At 29.9% G+C, this 20,494-nt stretch overlaps 1 protein-coding gene across 1 annotated transcript; it reads left to right on the top strand.

The window, feature by feature from the left end:
* The first annotated feature begins 339 nt into the window (after positions 1-339).
* On the top strand, positions 340-17,640 carry LOC107474596 (probable 2-isopropylmalate synthase). Its single transcript, XM_016094233.3, has 12 exons — positions 340-890; positions 4,383-4,596; positions 4,680-4,760; positions 11,364-11,456; positions 11,570-11,656; positions 13,476-13,576; positions 15,672-15,705; positions 15,784-15,858; positions 16,050-16,133; positions 16,225-16,359; positions 17,298-17,446; positions 17,553-17,640. Exons 1-12 carry the CDS (start codon positions 340-342, stop codon positions 17,638-17,640), a joined length of 1,692 nt encoding a protein of 563 aa, XP_015949719.1.
* The last annotated feature ends 2,854 nt before the right edge of the window (positions 17,641-20,494 follow it).

Here is a 20,494-nt window from a genome sequence, read left to right as displayed (position 1 = left end):
AGTTAATTAGCTAACGGAATTGTTAAAAATATATGTATTACTCCTTCGCTTTATATTTTCTTTCACAAGTTTACTTCAAAATATTCAATTTTTTTTTTTTTGCATTAGAAAAATACACTATTTAACTAATCCAAGCTACTATTATAATGAGGTTTATTTTTTGTTCCTCAAACAACTTGTGTTGTCACTATATATGCATATGCAGTGTGTGAATTTGCACTCTGAATCGCTCTAATAAATATTTCTTTACTTGCTTCTACAAACTCTAAACATTCTAACTTGCTGATTCCAACCATTATAATTTAAAAACCATCACATATTCAATTATTATTAAGTAAAATGACAACAATCCCTTCTATGATTCCTTCTCCACAACAAACTAAAAATTCCATTGACATGCGCCCAATATACATCCCCAATTATATCCCTAACCCTTATTATGTTCGCATTTTTGACACGACACTACGCGATGGGGAGCAGTCTCCCGGGGCTGCAATGACACCCCAGGAGAAGCTTGACATCGCACGCCAGCTCGCAAAGCTTGGCGTGGATGTCATAGAGGCAGGATTCCCTTGTTCGTCTCAAGACGAATTCAAGGCTGTCAAGATGATAGCCGAAGAGGTCGGAAACGATGTTGGTGACGATGGATATGTTCCGGTTATTGTTGGTATTGCTAGATGTAATCAGAAGGATATTGAAACTGCATGGGAGGCTGTTAAACATGCCATGAGACCAAAGATTAGCACGTTTATTGCTACAAGCCCAATTCATATGGAGCATAAGTTGGGTAAGAGCAAGGAAGAGGTTCTTGAGATTGCATGCAAGATGGTGAAGTTTGCTAGAAATTTGGGTTGCCATGACATACAATTTGTTCCTGAAGATGCTACCAGGTATTAGAATTTGATGTTATAAATAATAAATTAAATTATTACTTTTGGTTGTTAATGATCTTAGTGCCAGGCTATTCTAACAATGAAATATTGGTAAACCATTAAAATTGTCTCCGATTTTTTAATATATCCACAAAAATACCTTCTATTTTTAATGATAAAAATATCTTTAAACATTATGAAACGTGATAAAGTTAACTAATTTTTTTTTATAAATAATATATGAACATTTGATTCAAAATTTTGTAAGAATATTTATACAACTATTTAAAAAGTACAATAAGAAACATAAAAATTTGACCTCTAGCATTTTTTATTTTTTAATTATTAACAAAAATAAATAAAAAAATTTTACATTATCAAAATTTAAGAATAAAAATATTTTATTTTTTAATTATATTTGTCAAAAATGATATCAAAATTCAATCTTTAAAATATATATTTAAAGTTGGATATTTTTTTGTATTTTAAAATATTTTTAAGATATTCTTTTCATTAATAAGAGTGAAAGATATTTTTATCGGCGTATTAAAAAATCAGGAATATAATAATTTTAATAGTTTAACCATGAAATATATAAGCTAATTTGGCCGCCTCCATAAAAAATTGGGTTAGCTCAACATAACTTCATAAAATAATGGTATTTGAAAATCTCGAAATGTGTTAGATACCTAAAACATAAAATAAAAAAAGGATGTCTTTTAGTGGTTTCAAAAGTATCTTTTAAAGACAATTTATTTTTTGTCATACAAATATCACATCTTAAATTATTATATATAGAACAGTTAACAGATAAAGAAAACATAAAAGAACCATAAAAATAGCATGAGATTTAAATTTGTTATTCATTTGAAACTCAAAAGTCCACTACTACCTCATAAACTAATAATTCAAAATGAAAAACCAATATAATATTTGATTATTAGAACACAAATAACGCATCATAAATCTAGCATCAAGGAATAGATGTCGGCACGATAATGCTTTTCGAGAATGTATGTCCATTTAAATTTGTGGACAAATAAAAACTCTTATAAATGATTTTTATGGATATACTTTTAACACTATATATATTTGAAGTACCTGTTCACAAAATAGTATATCATCAACTTTGTTTAAAACAAATTGATCTATTTTTGTGTCCCAAAATCTATATATATTGTGAATAAATAAGTATATATGAATTACGGTTTACCGCTCAGTTTATTTTAATGATTTAACTTCCATAAGAATTAAAATAATTCAATGTGCCTCTTGGGTGGGAAATTAGATAAATCTTATAGTTATTGTAATAATAATAAAAATCTTTTGCATAATGATTTATATATAATTTTAGATATTTCATAAACGCTCTAGCCTAAATTACATGGGTTTATTTTACAACATATGTTTTAAAAATGCTAAAATACGATTTTTATCTTTACAAATATTGTAAAATTTGGTAATGACCAGGTCTCTCTATATGTTTTTTGTATTTGTAAGAATCTAAATATTTTTAACTATATCTAGCATTAAGTCCCCACAATTATCAGGTTTAGATGATTGATTCTAAAGATATTTTAGTTTTTGCACCCATATACAATAAAGCTATATGCTTGTTTGAAATTCCTAAAATAACACATTTCTTATAATGTACAATGATTTTGTTCAGGTTCTCTCAAATAATAATGTGAGGCATTTAATTTGAAATTAATTTATCATACTTTTTGGAAGTACTAATATAAAACCAAATATTTTAGAAATATTTGGGCTTATATCAAAGGAAAATCTTCTACGGAGATCAAAATCGAATGTCATCACTCGATTTCTTATTCATAATAGATGTTAATTTAGATATTAACAAACGAACTAGCTAAGCTAGTATTTAATTTGCTAACTATGCTTATATCATTTATTAGTTGCATTAATATTCTTTTTATTATTCATAAAACGATATAATGCATAAATTAAAAAATATTCAATAAATTTGTATTGAAACCCAATAGATATTTACATCAAAATTAAATAACTTATCTAATTTAGAAATTTTTACTAATCAAAGTGAGGAAACATTTAACTTCACAGATATGTCCTAGATATAGGAGGTAGTGTATACAAATAAATAAAAAAGAAAATTTTTTTGATAAATAATAATTTGGATTTTTTACTTAAATAAATTTGATGGAAAGTAAAATGACTGGATTCTTGAAACGAATTCCAAAACGTGATTATCCTGTTATTAATATTATGTAAATCGTTTTAGGCTGTAGGGGTATATAATATATGAATCATATCAGCCTAAAACGATTAATGCATGCATGGAAAAGGTATAAATCGTACTAGAGTACCTAAGGTTAGCAATAAAGCATAAATCGTTCCATCCCCTTAGGTTTCACGTGAATTTTGGCCAATCCTCAATAGGATGTCACGATTTATGCTCTAAGAGGATTCTCTCGAGTCTAGCACGATTTATGCTTGCTTCAGTAATTCTCATTAGTGTCTCATGATTTATGCTCAACTTAGTCAACCTAAGGTGGTAACGATGATTTACGAGGGCATGAACTCTATAAATAAACGAGTCTGAATGTAATGAAGCACACTTGAGATTTATTGAGCATAAGGAGAGATGATTGAGAGTATTTTTTTTGTTAGTGCATCATCGAGACAAAATTAATGAAAATACAAGTGAGGATGTAACTTTCTCTAGCAAAAAGTAGATATATGTATTTGTAAATCTGTCAATGACTTTGATGGAATTACATAATAGTATATTACAGAAGGTAGGAAAGTGTGAAAAAAAACGTGTGAAGCAATTATTTTTTCATATTCATATATCACTGAGGCAAGGTTAATTATGTTAAGTTTAGAAAGTACGAGATGTTGGATGATGACGACATACAAGTTATATTTCACAGTCAAGCAAGATTTTTCGACTTGGACGCTCTGAAGTTATTTGCCAGAATGATTGATGTAAAAAATAGTTCTAATAAATCTGTTCCAAATCTGCCAACTGATGTCATAGAAAAAAGTTCCACCGCTATTCTAACCGGACAACCAGTGACTCCCTTTGTTTCATCCGCACAGTTGTCATCTTTGTTTTAAATACAATTATTTTAATAAATATCTTTATACAATTACTAAATTGTCAAAGAATATTTGAAAGCATTATTCTTCAAAACAAATAATTAATAAAAAAAATAACATGCAAAAATATATTTTTTGACAATACTTTTAGTTTATAAATACAGTGTAAAAAATACTTTTAAATACTTATTTTATAATTTTCACACAAATTGTTGTTTAAAATATTAACTATTTTTGTAAATAATTAATAATTGTGAAAAATATGTTACAAAAATAATTAGTTTAAATAACGAAAAAATTATATTTCTAGTAAGAAATAAATAAATAGGTCCTACATTCCTAAACTTCTAATAATAACACTTAATTTTGTATAATTTATCTTTTCTTTTCTTTTAAAAAAATCAATTAATTTTATTTTTATATTTTCAGATCAGAGAGAGATTTTCTTTATCAAATTCTTGGAGAAGTTATCAAGGCTGGGGTTACAACTGTGGCCATACCTGACACTGTTGGCATAACAATGCCATGGGAGTATGGAAGATTAATTGCTGATATAAAAGCCAATACCCCTGGAATTGAAAATGTTGTTCTTTCAACACATTGTCACAATGATCTTGGACTTGCTGTTGCTAACACCTTAGAGGTGATAACCATAATATCATTATCATTTAATAATTTAATACAAAAGTATATATTGTATTTTTTTCAAGCCTTGACTACTTTTAGGGTGTACGTGTTGGTGCAAGACAATTAGAAGTTACAATTAATGGAATTGGAGAAAGGGCAGGTAACGCATCATTAGAAGAGGTGAGTGTTAATTTTTTATTATTTAGTTCATGCATTTTTTTAACCAATAATATAAGTTATTTTTCATTCAATTTTTTCCAACGATCAATTTAAGTAATTTGCATAATTTTAAATTGTGTAAATATTTAATTTTTCGATTTACATTCATGTCCATTAATTATAGTAGGATTATTTTGACAATCATCGTACTAAGTAGGTAATCAGATTCATGGTTACATTAATATAAACATCATAAATAATATTTATATTTGTGGATAAAGAGAATAAAGACCTTTTAGCACTCATGACATAATAGATTAAGTGTAAGATTCATGTATACTTAGACATGTAGTATTAGTATCTTAGTATTTATGAGCAAATTATCATTTTTAACTACAAATATTTAAAATACTATTAAATTTATGCATGAAAAAATAAAATTGACTTTGTATTTATGAAAGATGTGTTTTAATTCACAAAATTATCCGAACCTTAAAAAATTTTTCAAAATTTTTAAATTATCTCTTTTAACCTAACTTATTCCACTTCCAATTTCCAATCTTTTACCACCACCACCCACATCCTCACTCATCCAACTCTTATCTTAGCTACCACTATTATTATCGCGGCTGCCACCACTGTTACCACCTCTTTCTCTTTGTCGTCACTACCATTGTTACTATTGCATCCTTCTCTTTGCAACCACCACCATCACACTTTCTAAAATCTTGATCTTAAATAACATCTCAACAAAATGAGGAAGGCATTAGGAACCGAAGCTTGTAGTGGCTCCTTTGGGATTTTCACAACTTTAGTTTTGTATAATTCAACAACCATAAACACTAACAAACAACTGTCGTTGTCTCTTATGACAAAACTAAAGCTCAACCGTGTGAAGGATAATTCAAACAACAACAAGCAACTCCGCAAAGGAAAAAAAAGGCATTGTAAAGCTCAACAAGAAGAACAAGAACAAGAGCATCACAACGACGCCAACAAGACTGATGAAGAAGAAGAAGAATAAAGGGGAGGTCGTTGTGGATGAGGGGCATGTTGTGGATCATCTCGATGCTGCACGCTGTAACACTCTAATTACCCTAAGCCTTACCTCTAGTTGTAAGGAAAAGGATAACAAAGTGCCACGACATTTTTAAAGCTCATAATATAGTATATATTCAAGAATTTATATAACTAGAAGCTTGATGAAGGAATAAAAGCTCAAAGTCACATAAAGCGGAATTACAAAGCACGAAACGTTCACACACAGTAACTAAGCGCAGAGATATGAACAGAAGAAGAAATAATACATATAAAATCTTGGATATAGCTCCAGGATACACAAGGTAATAATTAAAGTAATCAAGATATATGTAAGTATGATATACAAAAAGAGGACTAGTCACAGCCTGCGGAGTTTAGACTAGCTAGTCAAACTAAATACAACAAAGTTTTGAAGTTTAAAATAGCAATAATCTATCTCTCAAAGTTTCCAGGAATAAATTCTCTAAGGCGAAAAAGTAAAATATACAAAAGATGAGAGAATAACTACAACATAAGCAAAGTAAAATAAAACATAAGAAAGATCATCCTCCGCTCTATCATCATGTCCGCAAACTCACCGTGGTGAGTTGCGACCTGCATCTAAAAAACAACAACAATATATGGTATGAGAACCAAAGGTTCTCAGTATGGTAACAGTGTCTAGTATGTAAGATATAAGGTTACGAGATGCTAAAGGCAATCCTAGAACTTCACATCGATACAGACATTCAAGCTTAGAATAAATAAATAACTTAAACCATAAATAGGGTATTCTAACTTAAGGGGGTTTCTAACTAACATAGCACCGCTGTCCCACAGCCTTCGCCAACCTAACCTCCCTGCGATCCCATCGCTACCACCTACCAAGCCTCCTCAATCCCAGTAAAAAACATATGTAATGCAAACAAGTAAAGCACAAGTAATATACATATACAGCAAGTAAACAAATAGCAAGTAGACATGTGATTCATTTAGATATAACTGAAGTTAAGCAAAGCAAACATGCATACAGAAGATGCATATGATGAATTTTTGTCCTATTGGCTCGTGATATCACTTGTTAGTCCATAAATTCCAACCCGACACATCCTTTCGGATGTCACCTTTCTGCCACGTCCGAGGATATAGCGCCTGACACGCTTTTGTTCTGAGGATATAGTGTCTGGCATACTATTGTTTTGAGGATATAGTGCCTGGTACACTTGCATGCTCCGAGAATATAGTGCTTAGCACAGTCTTATGGTAGAGAAGGAAAAACAATAACATCTGTTTCATCATAAACCATTCCAGGGAGATAGTGCCCGGCACACTATCATTTCAAGGATATAGTGCCTGGCACACTTTTAACATCCAACAAGTCCATCAACCTCAAATCATCGTCAGTCACCACCATTTTTTCCTCTCAATCCATTCTCAACTCTCAAGTCTCAACATTATAGGAATATAGTACACGACACACTATCGTTCTAATGACACACTATCTTTCAATATCCATCAAGCTCATCATTCCTTTCCAAGTTCTCAACTCAACATAACCATCATCAACTTTCCATTTCATCATAATTATTTTCCTTTCTCAAAATCTCTTTAAAGACATACTTTACAATTCAACATACACTAATTTCGTCCACAACCTTCCAAAACTTAAGTCATCGGCTCTAAACTCATATAGACTTTCACTAATTTGATTGACCAGACTATCTCTATCAATCTTAGGGCCTAATTTCTAATTAGCAATCTTATACATTATAAAGAAGTTTGAAAGGCTAGAGAATCCTTGAAAACGAAGAAAAATAATTTTTCAGCAAAACAGAGTATGTTCGTACGCACAACCCTGACGTGCGTACGCACACGTTGAAAAAGAGTGTGTCCATGTACTCGGCACCTGCTCGCGTATGCGAGTGTTTTAACTCGAATGGAATGCTCGCGTCGCGTGTATTGGTTCGTGTACGTATGCTGTAAGAAACTTAGAAAAATTAAATGCTGCAGAATTTCAGTTTTAAACACCAAACTTCAAATTCTCATAACTTCCTCTACAAAACTCCGTTTACCTCAAACTTTGTATCATTTTAAAGCTCTTGAAATCATATTTAATTTAAAAAAAATCATTCAATTTTAATGTTTGAGGATCGAGTTATGATCCTCCAAAGTTCACCAAAAATAAAGTTTTACACAAAAACATCAAAGTTCTCTAGTTTCCAAATTCCAAAACCAAACCAAACCAAAACATACCCAATTTTATCACAAAACACTACCACATACTATACTTTACCATTCCATTACACTTCAATAAACTCAACCTCTATTCCTCTCAATTTTTCTACCATAATTCAATAAAAATCAACAAACTTCCACATCAAGGTATCAATATCAACAATTTTGCACAATTCAACCAATCATAAACATCGTTCATCCTATCTCATCTTCAATCATCACAATTATCATTATTCAACCCCAGTATGAATATTCAACATCATTCATTAACAATAACATCATACTCTCATCAAAATTATCACAGTCATCAAAATCATCATACATCATCAATCCAACAATTATCAACAACCACTTCAATCCTATCCTATGGTCCACTAGTCTAAGTGTCCTAAAACATTATATATTACATAGCAAAAATTGAAACCATACCTTAGCTGATTTTCCTAAAAGAAAAAACACCCAAAGCTTGATTCCAACAAGTTCAACAAGCCTCAAGCACCAACACCACTTCCAAAACTCACCAACTATCAAGCTATACACATATAACATACCAAAAAAATCAACACTATGGCTAACCAAAATATCAAACCACAAGAATTTGAAGAGACTTACCTTACCCAACGATATTAGAAAAAAATCCAACAATATTCCAATGCTAGATCACCCTAAACAACTAAAATCACAAAAATCTATTCAAAACCAAACCTAAAAATGTAAAATTACTTAGGGCAGGAAACTGGAGCATGAGACACAATTTCTTACCAACAAAGCTTAGTTAGAAATGACGGACTCAGGAAGAGCTTTGCATGACCGCAAACGGTTCATCAATTGGAGCCTCGTAGCTCAAGATATGGCCAAATGAAGGAGAAAATGAATAGTAACTTCTCTTCTCCTTTCAGAACTAGCAGCGCCCCTCTCTTCAAATTTGGGCAAGAATGAGCTGAATGCTCATTATAAGATGTTTATATATGTTGAGCTTGGGTCTAACTTGGGCCCGGTCCAACCCGTTAGCTTTTTTAGCCCGTTTGGCCCACTTTGGGGCAAAACCTTTAGAATTAGTGTCCGGTTTTCAATTCTAAATTATTTATCTTTCAAATCAATAAATTCAATTTTTTAAAATCTTATTTTTTTTCAATACGTAGTACCGGTTAGACTAGAGCTGGTACTGCCGATACGCGTTTTTACAAAAATTTTTCGCAAAAGATACATTTTCTTACCCAAAAAATTCATTGAATTGAAATTTCACCTTTATATTTTCTAATTATTATTTCTAAGTTTCCAAACCTATTCCGGGCCATTAAATTATTATTTTATTAAAGCAGTTATTCCGGATCTTATACACGCCACCAGAATCACCATCAACTCGATGCTGCCAACGAGCTCGAGGTAGAGCACTGAGCGGACGCACTTGTCACCGACAAGTTCTCAGTGTCACCTTGGATATTCCTTCTAGTAATCTTACTTTCTTCCTTGTTAATTAGGGAAAACCCTAATTTAGTCTCTCGAACTCCCATCACATACCATTTTTCATAGTCACTGTTCATATTTTTTTTCTTTTACTTCAAATGATTCATTAACCTGGAATATACTTAAGGTTCACAATAATCAGACATGACTTATATATGCTTTTTTAATCACGTTTAGTTACAACAATAACATTATTACTTTCTCTTTCTATTGGTAAAGAGAAAGAGGTGGCCGATGGCAGTGGCGATGGTAAAGGCCGGTGATTGAAGTTGTGGTGATGAAGAGTTAAGCGGTTGAAAATTATGAAATAGGAATTGGAGGTTGGGACTGGAGATGGAGTAAGTTAGGCCAAGGAGGGTAGTTTAGAAATTTAGGATCATTTTTGGAGTTTATATAATTTTGTTAACTGAAATCCATCTTTCATCAATATAAAATTAATTTTATTTTTTTACGGATAAATTTATCAGTATTTTGAATATTCATAGATAGAAATGGTAGTTCACTCTAATATTTATTGTAGGTATAAAGTCTATAGATAAAAATGGGTTAGGTGTGACGTGAAGGTTTATCAAATTCTTATAAATAGTTACTATTTAACTCTTTTTTATGGGTAAAACACTATTTTAATTTCTAACATTTGTACTAAGTCCTAATTTTATCCCTAATATTTGAGAAGTCACATTTAAATATTTTATCCTATTTTACTCCTTTGGTCAAAACTAACATTTTAAAAAAGAAATTACTCTTTATTCCGTTATGATTTTCTTCTAGGTAGCAGTAAAAATTGTAATTATAGTAATCCTAGTGATAGTTGTAGTGGTTTGATAGTGAAAGTAACATAATAATAAAAGAAAAAATATAATAATAGAGAAAAACAGTATTTTTAGAAGAAGAAACTTTAATTTTGACCATATAAATAAAATTGGATAAAATAAAATTTAGGACAAAAATATGACATTTCAAATATTAAAAACAAAATTAAGACTTTGTCCAAACTCTAAAGACTAAAAAAATACTTTACCTTTTTTTAACCAATGAAAAACTCTAATCCATTATTTTTATTTTCTACATCTTTAAAAATAGGTACTTAGCCTTTTTTTAATTAAGTTCACTTAATTTTAATATACTATAAAGCCTGTTATGGATGCAAAATGAATGAACTTGTCCTATTTAACTAATCTTTTATTTTTAGATAAAATGATAATAATAACAATAATAATACTAAATCCACAATAGGTTTTAAATTAAAGGATAAATGGCATTAGTTTTTTTTTAGTTTTCTTTGACATTGCCATAAAAAGAATAATATTTGGGAGACAATAAAATATTAATTCAAAAATCTAAAATAACTTTATTTAACATTTATTAATTACTACTAAAATAATGTTAAAATTTTAGATGTATTACTTAGATAAATAATTATGAATATTATATGCATTAAATTATGGATGTTATATTAAATAAAGTAACGTTAACTATTGTCTCCCCAACATTATTGAAAAAGAACGAAATAAGTACCTGAATATAAGGATTTTAAATGTTAAGCAATTCCATATATGTATTTATTAGTAGAGGAGTTCACTAGTTGCATTCATTCTTCTATAATTAGGTTTATTTGCCTTAATTATCAAATAAAAAGTGTCAATTTGGTTTTAAATTAGATAATTAACAAATTTACAGGTTAACTTACCCAAAAACCAATTAAACTTCAAACAGCTAGCTTCTAACATTGGGACAATACAATAATTAGACAGCACTTAACCAAGGAAAAAAAATAACCAATTAACTAATTATCATTTAAGAATCAAAGATTAGATGCATTGTTTTTATTTAAAAAGAAAAATAGAAATCTATTCATTGTTATTGTTAAATTAATAATGTTTTATTTTTATCTTTTTCAAGATTGTGATGGCCTTAAAATGTAAGAGATATGATCAATTTGATGGATTATACACAGGAATCAACACACAACAAATATTAAAGACAAGCAAGATGGTTTTATATCTCAAACTAATACTACTTTTATTTTGGCTTTATTCTTAACTTTCTATTTTTACTGTCACTAAAGTTATTTTTATTCAATTTATAAATTTAATAATTTTTTATAGGTCGAAAAGTACACTGGTATGTATTTACAACCGCACAAGGCTCTTGTTGGTGCTAATGCATTTGTTCATGAAAGTGGCATTCATCAGGTTAGTGTTGTTAAAATTTTAATGATATTATTTAGACAATACAATAAGTATTAATTGTATTATCAAAGTTTATAATTTTCAACTTGGACATAAAGTTAACTGCTTTATATATTCGATAGTTTTACAACATGAAACAATGAAAATTTTTATAAATGATGTCAAAAAACATTAAAATTTCAATCAAATTAAAAAGTACTTATGAGAGTTAACCAAAATTACATACATTAGAATTTTTCTTTTTTATCTATTTTATATTATGTTAAAATTTAAAATATATTTTTAGGGATAAGTACTGTTTTAGTCCCTAAGGTTTGAGGTCAAAATCGAATTTGTTCCTCACTTTTTTTTTAATTTAAAGTCATCCTCAACATTTCATGTGGTGTTAAAATTGTCCTTTCGATATTTTACGAACAAAAATGGCCTTATGTTTATTCTGGCCCTAATCTCATCATTCACTATCATCACCCTTACCATCACCACCACTAAATACTAACAATCAAATTCAAAAACACAACATTCAACAACAATACAAAATTTAAATTTAAACAATTATCAATTTCATTTATTATAATCTAATCCTTCAAGTTCAGCAACAAAAATAATACAGCATTCATTTTTGATAGAAAGAATGAAAAAGAATAGAATAGAGAGAGAAGGGAGCTGGTGTGACGGGAAAGAAGAAAAAAAAGGAAAAGGAGGAGAAAAGGAGAGTTGGAAAATTGTGGACGAGCAAACCTTCTCATCACCGATCTACTCGGTCTCGACGGATCTGTGCCTCCTTCTCTTTCTCCTCCTCCTTCTTATTCTTTTCTAGAAAGGAGCTTCCTCTTGAGCACAAGGTACATGAGCATCCCAGTTCTGGCAGCACTGGTCATTGTCTCAGCAGCATGGATTCTCCTTCGAATGGCGATTGGAGAAGGAGGAGAAAGAGAGAGTTGTTTTTGTTCTCTGAAATTAGTAACAATAAACTTTTTTCATCGATAAGTAACACATCAGTGACAGATCACTAACAATTACTTAATCAATAACAAATCTCAACAAAATCTAAAATTCCTAAATCACTAAAATCACCAAAAATTAGAACTTTTCTTCAATTTTATAAAATTTTTATAATAAATAAACGACGCTTTTAAAAAAATTAAAACAAAAATGCTAAAATTTACCTAGAAGAATAGGTCACAGGACTAGTGTCCTGCGGTGTAGCCACATCGATTGTTTTCAAAATGGTGGTGTCAACGGCGCATGATGGACACCTCAAACTCTGAAAGCTCCACTACCTTCAAGGGTGCCACTACCAACACAACCAGAAGGTTTTGGAGTCGCTGAAGCTTCAGAGAACAACGTGTACCAGGACAAAAGGGCGAAATAGCACTAGTTTCTAAAATGACACCGTTTTGAGGAGCACCAAAATTAGGGCAAAGATTTCAAAATGAATGATGCTTAGGGATGTGTATTTGGAATTGCTAAGGACGGTTCTGCAAAAGAGAGGACATCCAAACAAAGAGGATGATAAGGGGTATCTTCGTTATTTAGAAAAATATTTTATTCAAAAGGATGATTTTAATACCAAATAAAACGTTGTGAATGATTTTGAATAAAAAATAAGGATATGAATGATTTTGATTTTGACTCTAAATCTTAGGGATTAAAACAATACTTATTCCTATATTTTATTTAGGTTAACATGAATACATTTTACATTCAACAATAGAATTATTTTAACTAATTTTTTGGTTTAACTTTAAGCGCTCAACAAAATAATCCTCTAAATTTGGCCAATGAAGTTATTTTTTATGTTTATTGTATGACTTATATATAGGATGGATGGTTAAAACATAAAGCTACATATGAAATAATACTTCCAGAGAGTATTGGGATTAGAAGATCTAAAGGTGATGGTTATGTATTAGGAAAGCTTAGGTAAGCAATTAAACTCAGCTTTTCATTCTTTATCTTTAATTGTCTTAGCTATTATAAACATACGAAAATGTTTGATAATAAAAGAAATTAGTCAAAAACAGACATAACTTGTCTTATTTAGCATTCATTAATTATTGTGACAATTAATAAATGTTAAATAAGACAAATTCTGACTGTTTTTTTTGTCTCCCTAACATTACTGATAAATATATAATTGGATCTTTCATGGCCTATTCATCTATGAATATATATTTCTGAAAAAATTCAAATTATCTTCTATTAAATTTAGAGTAATGCATCTAGTATGAATATTTCGGTCAAAATTACATGAAATTAGTAAATATGTTTTTGTTTATTGTTGTATTACTATGATACTCATGATCATTTTTTGTTGTCTAATTATTATTACATATTGTCATTCACATCCATACATAGTTTAATAGCAAAGGAACACATCATCTCTCGTAATTGCCATTACTTGAATAGTGTTTCATATGTCTAAAATCGATTTTGAGCTATCTGTACTATCCACCCACATACATTTGGCAAAAAGAATTTGCAATTTAATTTGTATTAAGTTCTAAAAAATGTTAAAACTTTTGCTAGAATTTTTTCAACAATTAAAACCCTCTAATTTACCAAATTTCAAGTCTATGGTGTATTTCAATATATAAGTAATACATTTATATAATATAGATAAATAATTTGCAATTACATTATTTAATCCTACCCGTGCTAAATGTCTTATTTTTCACAAATGAAGTACAGAACAAACACAAACAAACTCAACAACTAACAAATAGAACAAATCTTTACATTCACACAAAATCATTTCGCCTTACCCATCCTATAACTCTGTCATACGAGTCCAAGTCTCTATCCTAAACATGCAATAATTTCAAAAATAAACATTTTTTCAATTAACATATTATTTTCACTTATTTTAATTTATTATTTTTGGTTTGAATTAAAATTTAATAACAATAGAAAGAAAATTAGATAAGTAAATATTAACCTTACACAAATTTATCTATAGATGCCTCCAAAAATAATAATTTCAGTGAACCATATTCACTCCAGCAACAGCTACAATCTCCAAAGGTTACCAGAAATATGCAAAAATCAAAATTGAATTAGAAGCCAAATTCAAAGTGTCGAAAAATGGGGTACTAAAAAATAATAAAAAAAACTTAATAGACCACAAAAACATAATTAATTAAATTGAGGAAAAACTTACCACGAACATAATTACATTGACAGAATATTGGTCGAAGCTCTGAGAAATGAGAAAACTTATAGAAAAAGAGAAAGAGAGAAAGAGAGAGTTGCTAAAATGGGGGAAGAAAAAAGAAGGGACACCATTTTATATTAAGATTTGCCCACTAAGTCGTCGGTAAATTAATTTACCGACAACATGAAATACTGTGTTTTATTTTTTTATTGATCAATACATATATTTTTATTTTTTTAATTTTAAAATAATTTAAAATTCCATTTTCGGCTGTTAGTAAATTAACTTAAAAAACTTCCATCAAAACTTATCGACGCTTTGGCTGTTGGTAGTTAATTATAAAAATAATGTTTAAATTAAAATAATTTATTTTCTAAATTGATAATAGAAATAAAATTAAATTTGCATTCTTAAAAACAATTATTACACGTGTTGACATCAATAATATTATTAGATGTGTAATAGTGATTGGATGTTTAATGCATTAGCTAGTAGGTAATTAAAGTGTTCATATTGCTAACATAAATGATATAATTAAGCACAAATTACATTAAATGGTTTGGTGATACTCATTAAGATCACCTGCTATTTTTAAAATGTAAAAAAAAGTAATATTCATATCATTGTCATCTTTTGTTGTTTTGTCTAATTAGAATATATTTCGTTCTAGAATAAAAATGTATAATAGATTATATAATTTTACATATTAAATGTATTTGTGGAATTTTTCATCTCCTTTTTACTGCTAATCGAGTGTACCCTAAATGGTGAATTTTGTATTTTTAATCCTCCAAAATATTATCTAATTCATGTTTAGTCTTTATATCTATAAATAATGTTGAGTTAATTGTACTATTGATACAGTGGAAGAGCTGCCTTAAGAAAGCGTCTTGAAGAGGTATCAAATAGTCATATAAGTTTGATAATATATTAACTATTTTCACTATATTTGATGAGGTTTTCTCTTTTATTTCAGCTTGGTTTTCAACTTAAAGATGATGAAATTAACAAGGTGTTTTTCAATTTCAAAGCCCTAGGTGATAAGAAAAAGGTAGCTAAGAACTATTAATTCAACTTATATATCTTTCTGATCAACTATTAATTATTTTTATTTTTGTTTATGTCATCCATTTATCAAAGTGTTTTACTACAAGACTACTCGGATTACTTTTGTTTATGTAAAATTTTAATTTGATTAATATTGATAGAATTTTTAACTCTTTTATGTATTTGGTTTCTTAGAGAGTTACTGATGAAGACCTTAGAACATTAGTATCAAATGAAGTTACCCATATAGAACCTATTTGGAAACTTGGTGACTTACAGGTAAATATTGATATGATAACTTATAGGTAATTGAAATATTTTTTATGTTTAATGTAGTGGATTGAAATGTGACTATTATCTGTTAATACAGGTAATTTCTGGAACATTAGGTTTTCCATCAACAACAATCAGACTCATTAATATGAATGGAAGCACACATGTTGCATGTTCTATTGGTCAAGGATCAGTGGATTCGGCATTAAAAGCAGTTAATTTTATTGTGAAGGTTTGAATTAAAAAATAACTTTTTGCTATAATGATCATGATCTTTTGAATTTTTTAAATTTTGACACAATTTAACTTTCAATTTTTTTTTGTATTTTCGACCCAAAACTTCTTATTTTGTTGGTTTTGTCATTAGAAAGAGTCAATTTTGATTTAAAAAAATAAAAAATGGTACCACTCAATTTGCTCAATGAAATTTTATTAAATTGGTTCGACTTTTATTCATTGGTTAATAAACACATATGATTGACACTAACCTGTTTAATTAGTTAGCTAAACCAAGTCAGGTTAGCATGTTTAACGGTCTTAATAATTAATATTAATCTGGCAATTGAGCCAAAATACAAATATAGAGATAGAGAAACAAAAATATCATTTTTACTTCCAATTAAAACGATAGAGAATTAAAGAAAATTGTATCCCATACACATTTTGTTATTGTAATTATATCTAGTTTCAAACATATTTTCGTGTTTCTCTATCTTTATATTAGTGCCTCATTTCACTACGAATTGCAGCATGAGAAAAAATTCATCCTGCTATGAATTTTTTTCACGTATTTGAAATTGTAGTTTTCATGAAAAATAAAGTCTATATAATTAAATATAGATTTATGTAGTTGCAATCATAATTACATTCCAATAATGAAGAAAATTGTATGGTTCTACTGGATGGTTAACTGATTTAAAATAATAAATCATAAAAAAATCATTTAAAAAATGATATATTTATACATAAATATATTATTTTATTGTATATCTTAGAAAATTGTGAAGTTATATATGAGATAATTGCAATTATTGTTACCATGTATCATTATATTGGGCACTATAATCATAGTAAACAATCGGAAGTTTCTTGGATTGTAGCTATTCTATCTTTTGAGTGCATTTAATCTATAATATTTATACTACTATGTTGAAGAAGGAATTAATGCAGGAACCCATAAAACTTGTTGAATATTCAGTCACTACAATAAAAAATGGGATTGATGGTATTGTCACCACATATGTTGTCATTTGTAGAGAAAACAGCAATTATGAATCTACTTCTACCTTATCACAAGAAAATGTTCATCCAACTTTTAGGTATAATTATATTTATAAAGTATATATAGAATTTAATTGCTTTAGCAACATATGTTCATTACAATACTCAATTCTGAAGCTATTCATTAATATTTTTTTGTGATAGTGGTACTGCAGCAGGAACAGATGTAGTTGTTTCAAGTGTTGAGGCTTACATTGCTGCATTAAATAAGTTGTTGGGTTCTAAAGAATAAGTTATATATCAGTTAAAATAATAATAATTTTTTTTATGCTTAAAAGATTTGAAAATTAATGTTGTTATCTTTTATAGTTGTTTTATTTTGTAGTTTCTAACCTTCTAGTTAAACTACAATTTTCTTATTACTTTCCACAAATTGCTACACCAAATAATTATATCTATAATTAAAAATTAATTTTTAATATAAATGTATCAATAAAATATATGAAATATTCTATCATGAAACTTTCTTCAAAATTTACAAATCATAATAATATGAAATATTAATATAAATATTGAGTTACATATATCCTTTTATGTACCATTTATTAATCACACAATTCTAAAGAAAAATAAATTTTATGTATATGGTGCCACTACACCACATCCGGCAAATAGCAGTGGTTTTGCACAAGATTAGCAGCAGTTTTTAACCGCTGACAAACGGATAGCAGTGATTGATATATCCGCTGAAAGATAGTGTGCGGCTAAACCTTTAGCAACGGTTAATAATAACCGCTGGTATAACCATTACGAAATCGAAAGAATAAGATTGCTTGGAGATGGCAGCGGTTGTTAACCGCTGCAAAATAGTGTCCGTTGACAAATTCTGTTAAGATATAGTGGTGGATTAAAAACCGCTGCAAAATGTAGAGTTACATTTTTTTTAAAAAAAATCTGAATTTATAATAATATATGCCAATTCTTTTATTCTTTATACATTCTTCCACTCAGTTGCTTTAATTTATTAAAACAACTAACAGCCAATCAAACAAAAACACATAAAACAGAACAAAAATACATATGCAAAAGTGAATCATTATAATAATAATTTGAATTCAGTGTATCGATGACTGTAAACTACAAATAAAGTCACCAGAAAAAAACTACAAATAAATATCTCAAAAGTCATTAGGACATTGAACAATTAAAAAGTACTCAGATTCCAGCATTGATAATTTAGATTATTAGTGCTCGCACATCATCTTGCATGGGATGAGGTTGGTGCACTTCTCAAAGAATCAAGATCTGCAGCTATTTCAGGTGGCAAATTATCTCCTTGTTGCTGGATTATGTATCTTAACAAATTTTTCATTGTCTACATTTTGCCTTTTTCTCTGCTGCCTCTGCCTCCATTCTCTGTCTCTTTGCCTTTAACTCTGCTGCTGCTGCCTTGAGTTCTGCTGCCTCTGTGATGAGCGAATAATTTATACGCTTTTTGGTATTATTTTTAGGTAGTTTTTAGTAGGATCTAGCTACTTTTAGGAATGTTTTCATTAGTTTTTATGTTAAATTCACATTACTGGACTTTACTATGAGTTTGTATATTTTTCTGTGATTTTAGGTATTTTCTGGCTGAAATTGAGGGACCTGAGCAAAAGTCTGATTCAGGCTGACAAAGGACTGCTGATGTTGTTGTATTCTGACCTCCCTGCACTCGAAATGGATTTTCTGGAGTTACAAAACTCCAAATGGAGCGCTCTCAATGGCGTTGAAAATTAGACATCCAGAGCTTTCCAGAAATGTATAATGGTTCATACTTTGTTCGAGTTTAGAGGATACAAACTGGCGCTCAACGCCAGTTTCATGCTGCATTCTGGAGTCAAACGCCAGAAACACGTCACAAACCAGAGTTAAACGCCAAAAACACGTTACAACTTGGTGTTTAACTCCAAAAGAAGCCTCTTCACGTGTAAAGATCAAGCTCAGCCCAAGCACACACCAACTGGGCCCTGGAAGTGGATTTCTGCATAAATTACTTACTTTTGTAAACCCTAGTAGCTAGTCTAGTATAAATAGAACATTTTACTATTGTACTAGCTGTCTTTTGACCACGTCTTATCTTTGGTCTCAGTTTTATTCTATTGTTCATCTTAGGAGACTATTGATCATGTTTAGGGGGGTTGGCCATTCGGCCATGCCTGGACCATCACTAATGTATTTTCAACGGTGGAGTTTCTACACACCATAGATTAAGGGTGTGGAGCTCTGCTGTACCTCAAGTTTCAATGCAATTACTACTATTTTCTATTCAATTCAGCTTATTCTTATTCTAAGATATTCGTTGCACTTCAACATGATGAATATGATGATCCATGACACTCATCATCATTCTCACCTTTGAACGCGTGATTGACAACCACTTCCGTTCTACCTTAGACCGGGCGCATATCTCTTGGATTCCTTAATCAGAATCTTCGTGGTATAAGGTAGAATTGTTGGCGGCATTCATGAGAATCCGGAAAGTCTAAACCTTGTATGTGATATTCCGAGTAGGATTCAGGGATTGTATGACTGTGACGAGCTTCAAACTCGTGATTGTTGGGCGCGATGACAAACGCAAAAGAATCAATGGATTCTATTCCGACATGATCGAGAATCGACAGATAATTAGTCGTGCTGTGACAAGAGCATTTGGACCATTTTCACTAAGAGGATGGGATGTAGCCATTGACAACGGTGATGCCCTGCATACAGCTTGCCATGGAAAGGAGTATGAAGGATTGAAAGTAAGAAAGCAGTATGTTGCAGAGATCCAACAGGGACAAAGCACCTCCATACACTTATCTAAAATTGCCATCAATGATTTACATAAGTATCTCTTTCATCTATTTTATGTTTTATTTATTAAAATTTTCGAAAACCACTATAAACCATTTGAATTCGCCTAACTGAGATTTACAAGATGACCATAGCTTGCTTCATACCAACAATCTCCGTGGGATCGACCCTTACTCACGTAAGGTTTATTACTTGGACGACCCAGTGCACTTGCTGGTTAGTTGTGCGGGATTGTGACAAAGTGTGATTCACGTTTGAGAGCGCTACCAAGTTTTTGGAGCCATTGTTGATGATCACAATTTCGTGGA

Source organism: Arachis duranensis, chromosome 3 (genome assembly GCF_000817695.3).
Source record: "Arachis duranensis cultivar V14167 chromosome 3, aradu.V14167.gnm2.J7QH, whole genome shotgun sequence".
In the NCBI taxonomy this organism is placed as follows: Eukaryota; Viridiplantae; Streptophyta; class Magnoliopsida; order Fabales; family Fabaceae; genus Arachis; species Arachis duranensis.
Note: the sequence above shows the minus strand (reverse complement) of the source record. Positions and strands in the feature narration are given on the sequence as shown.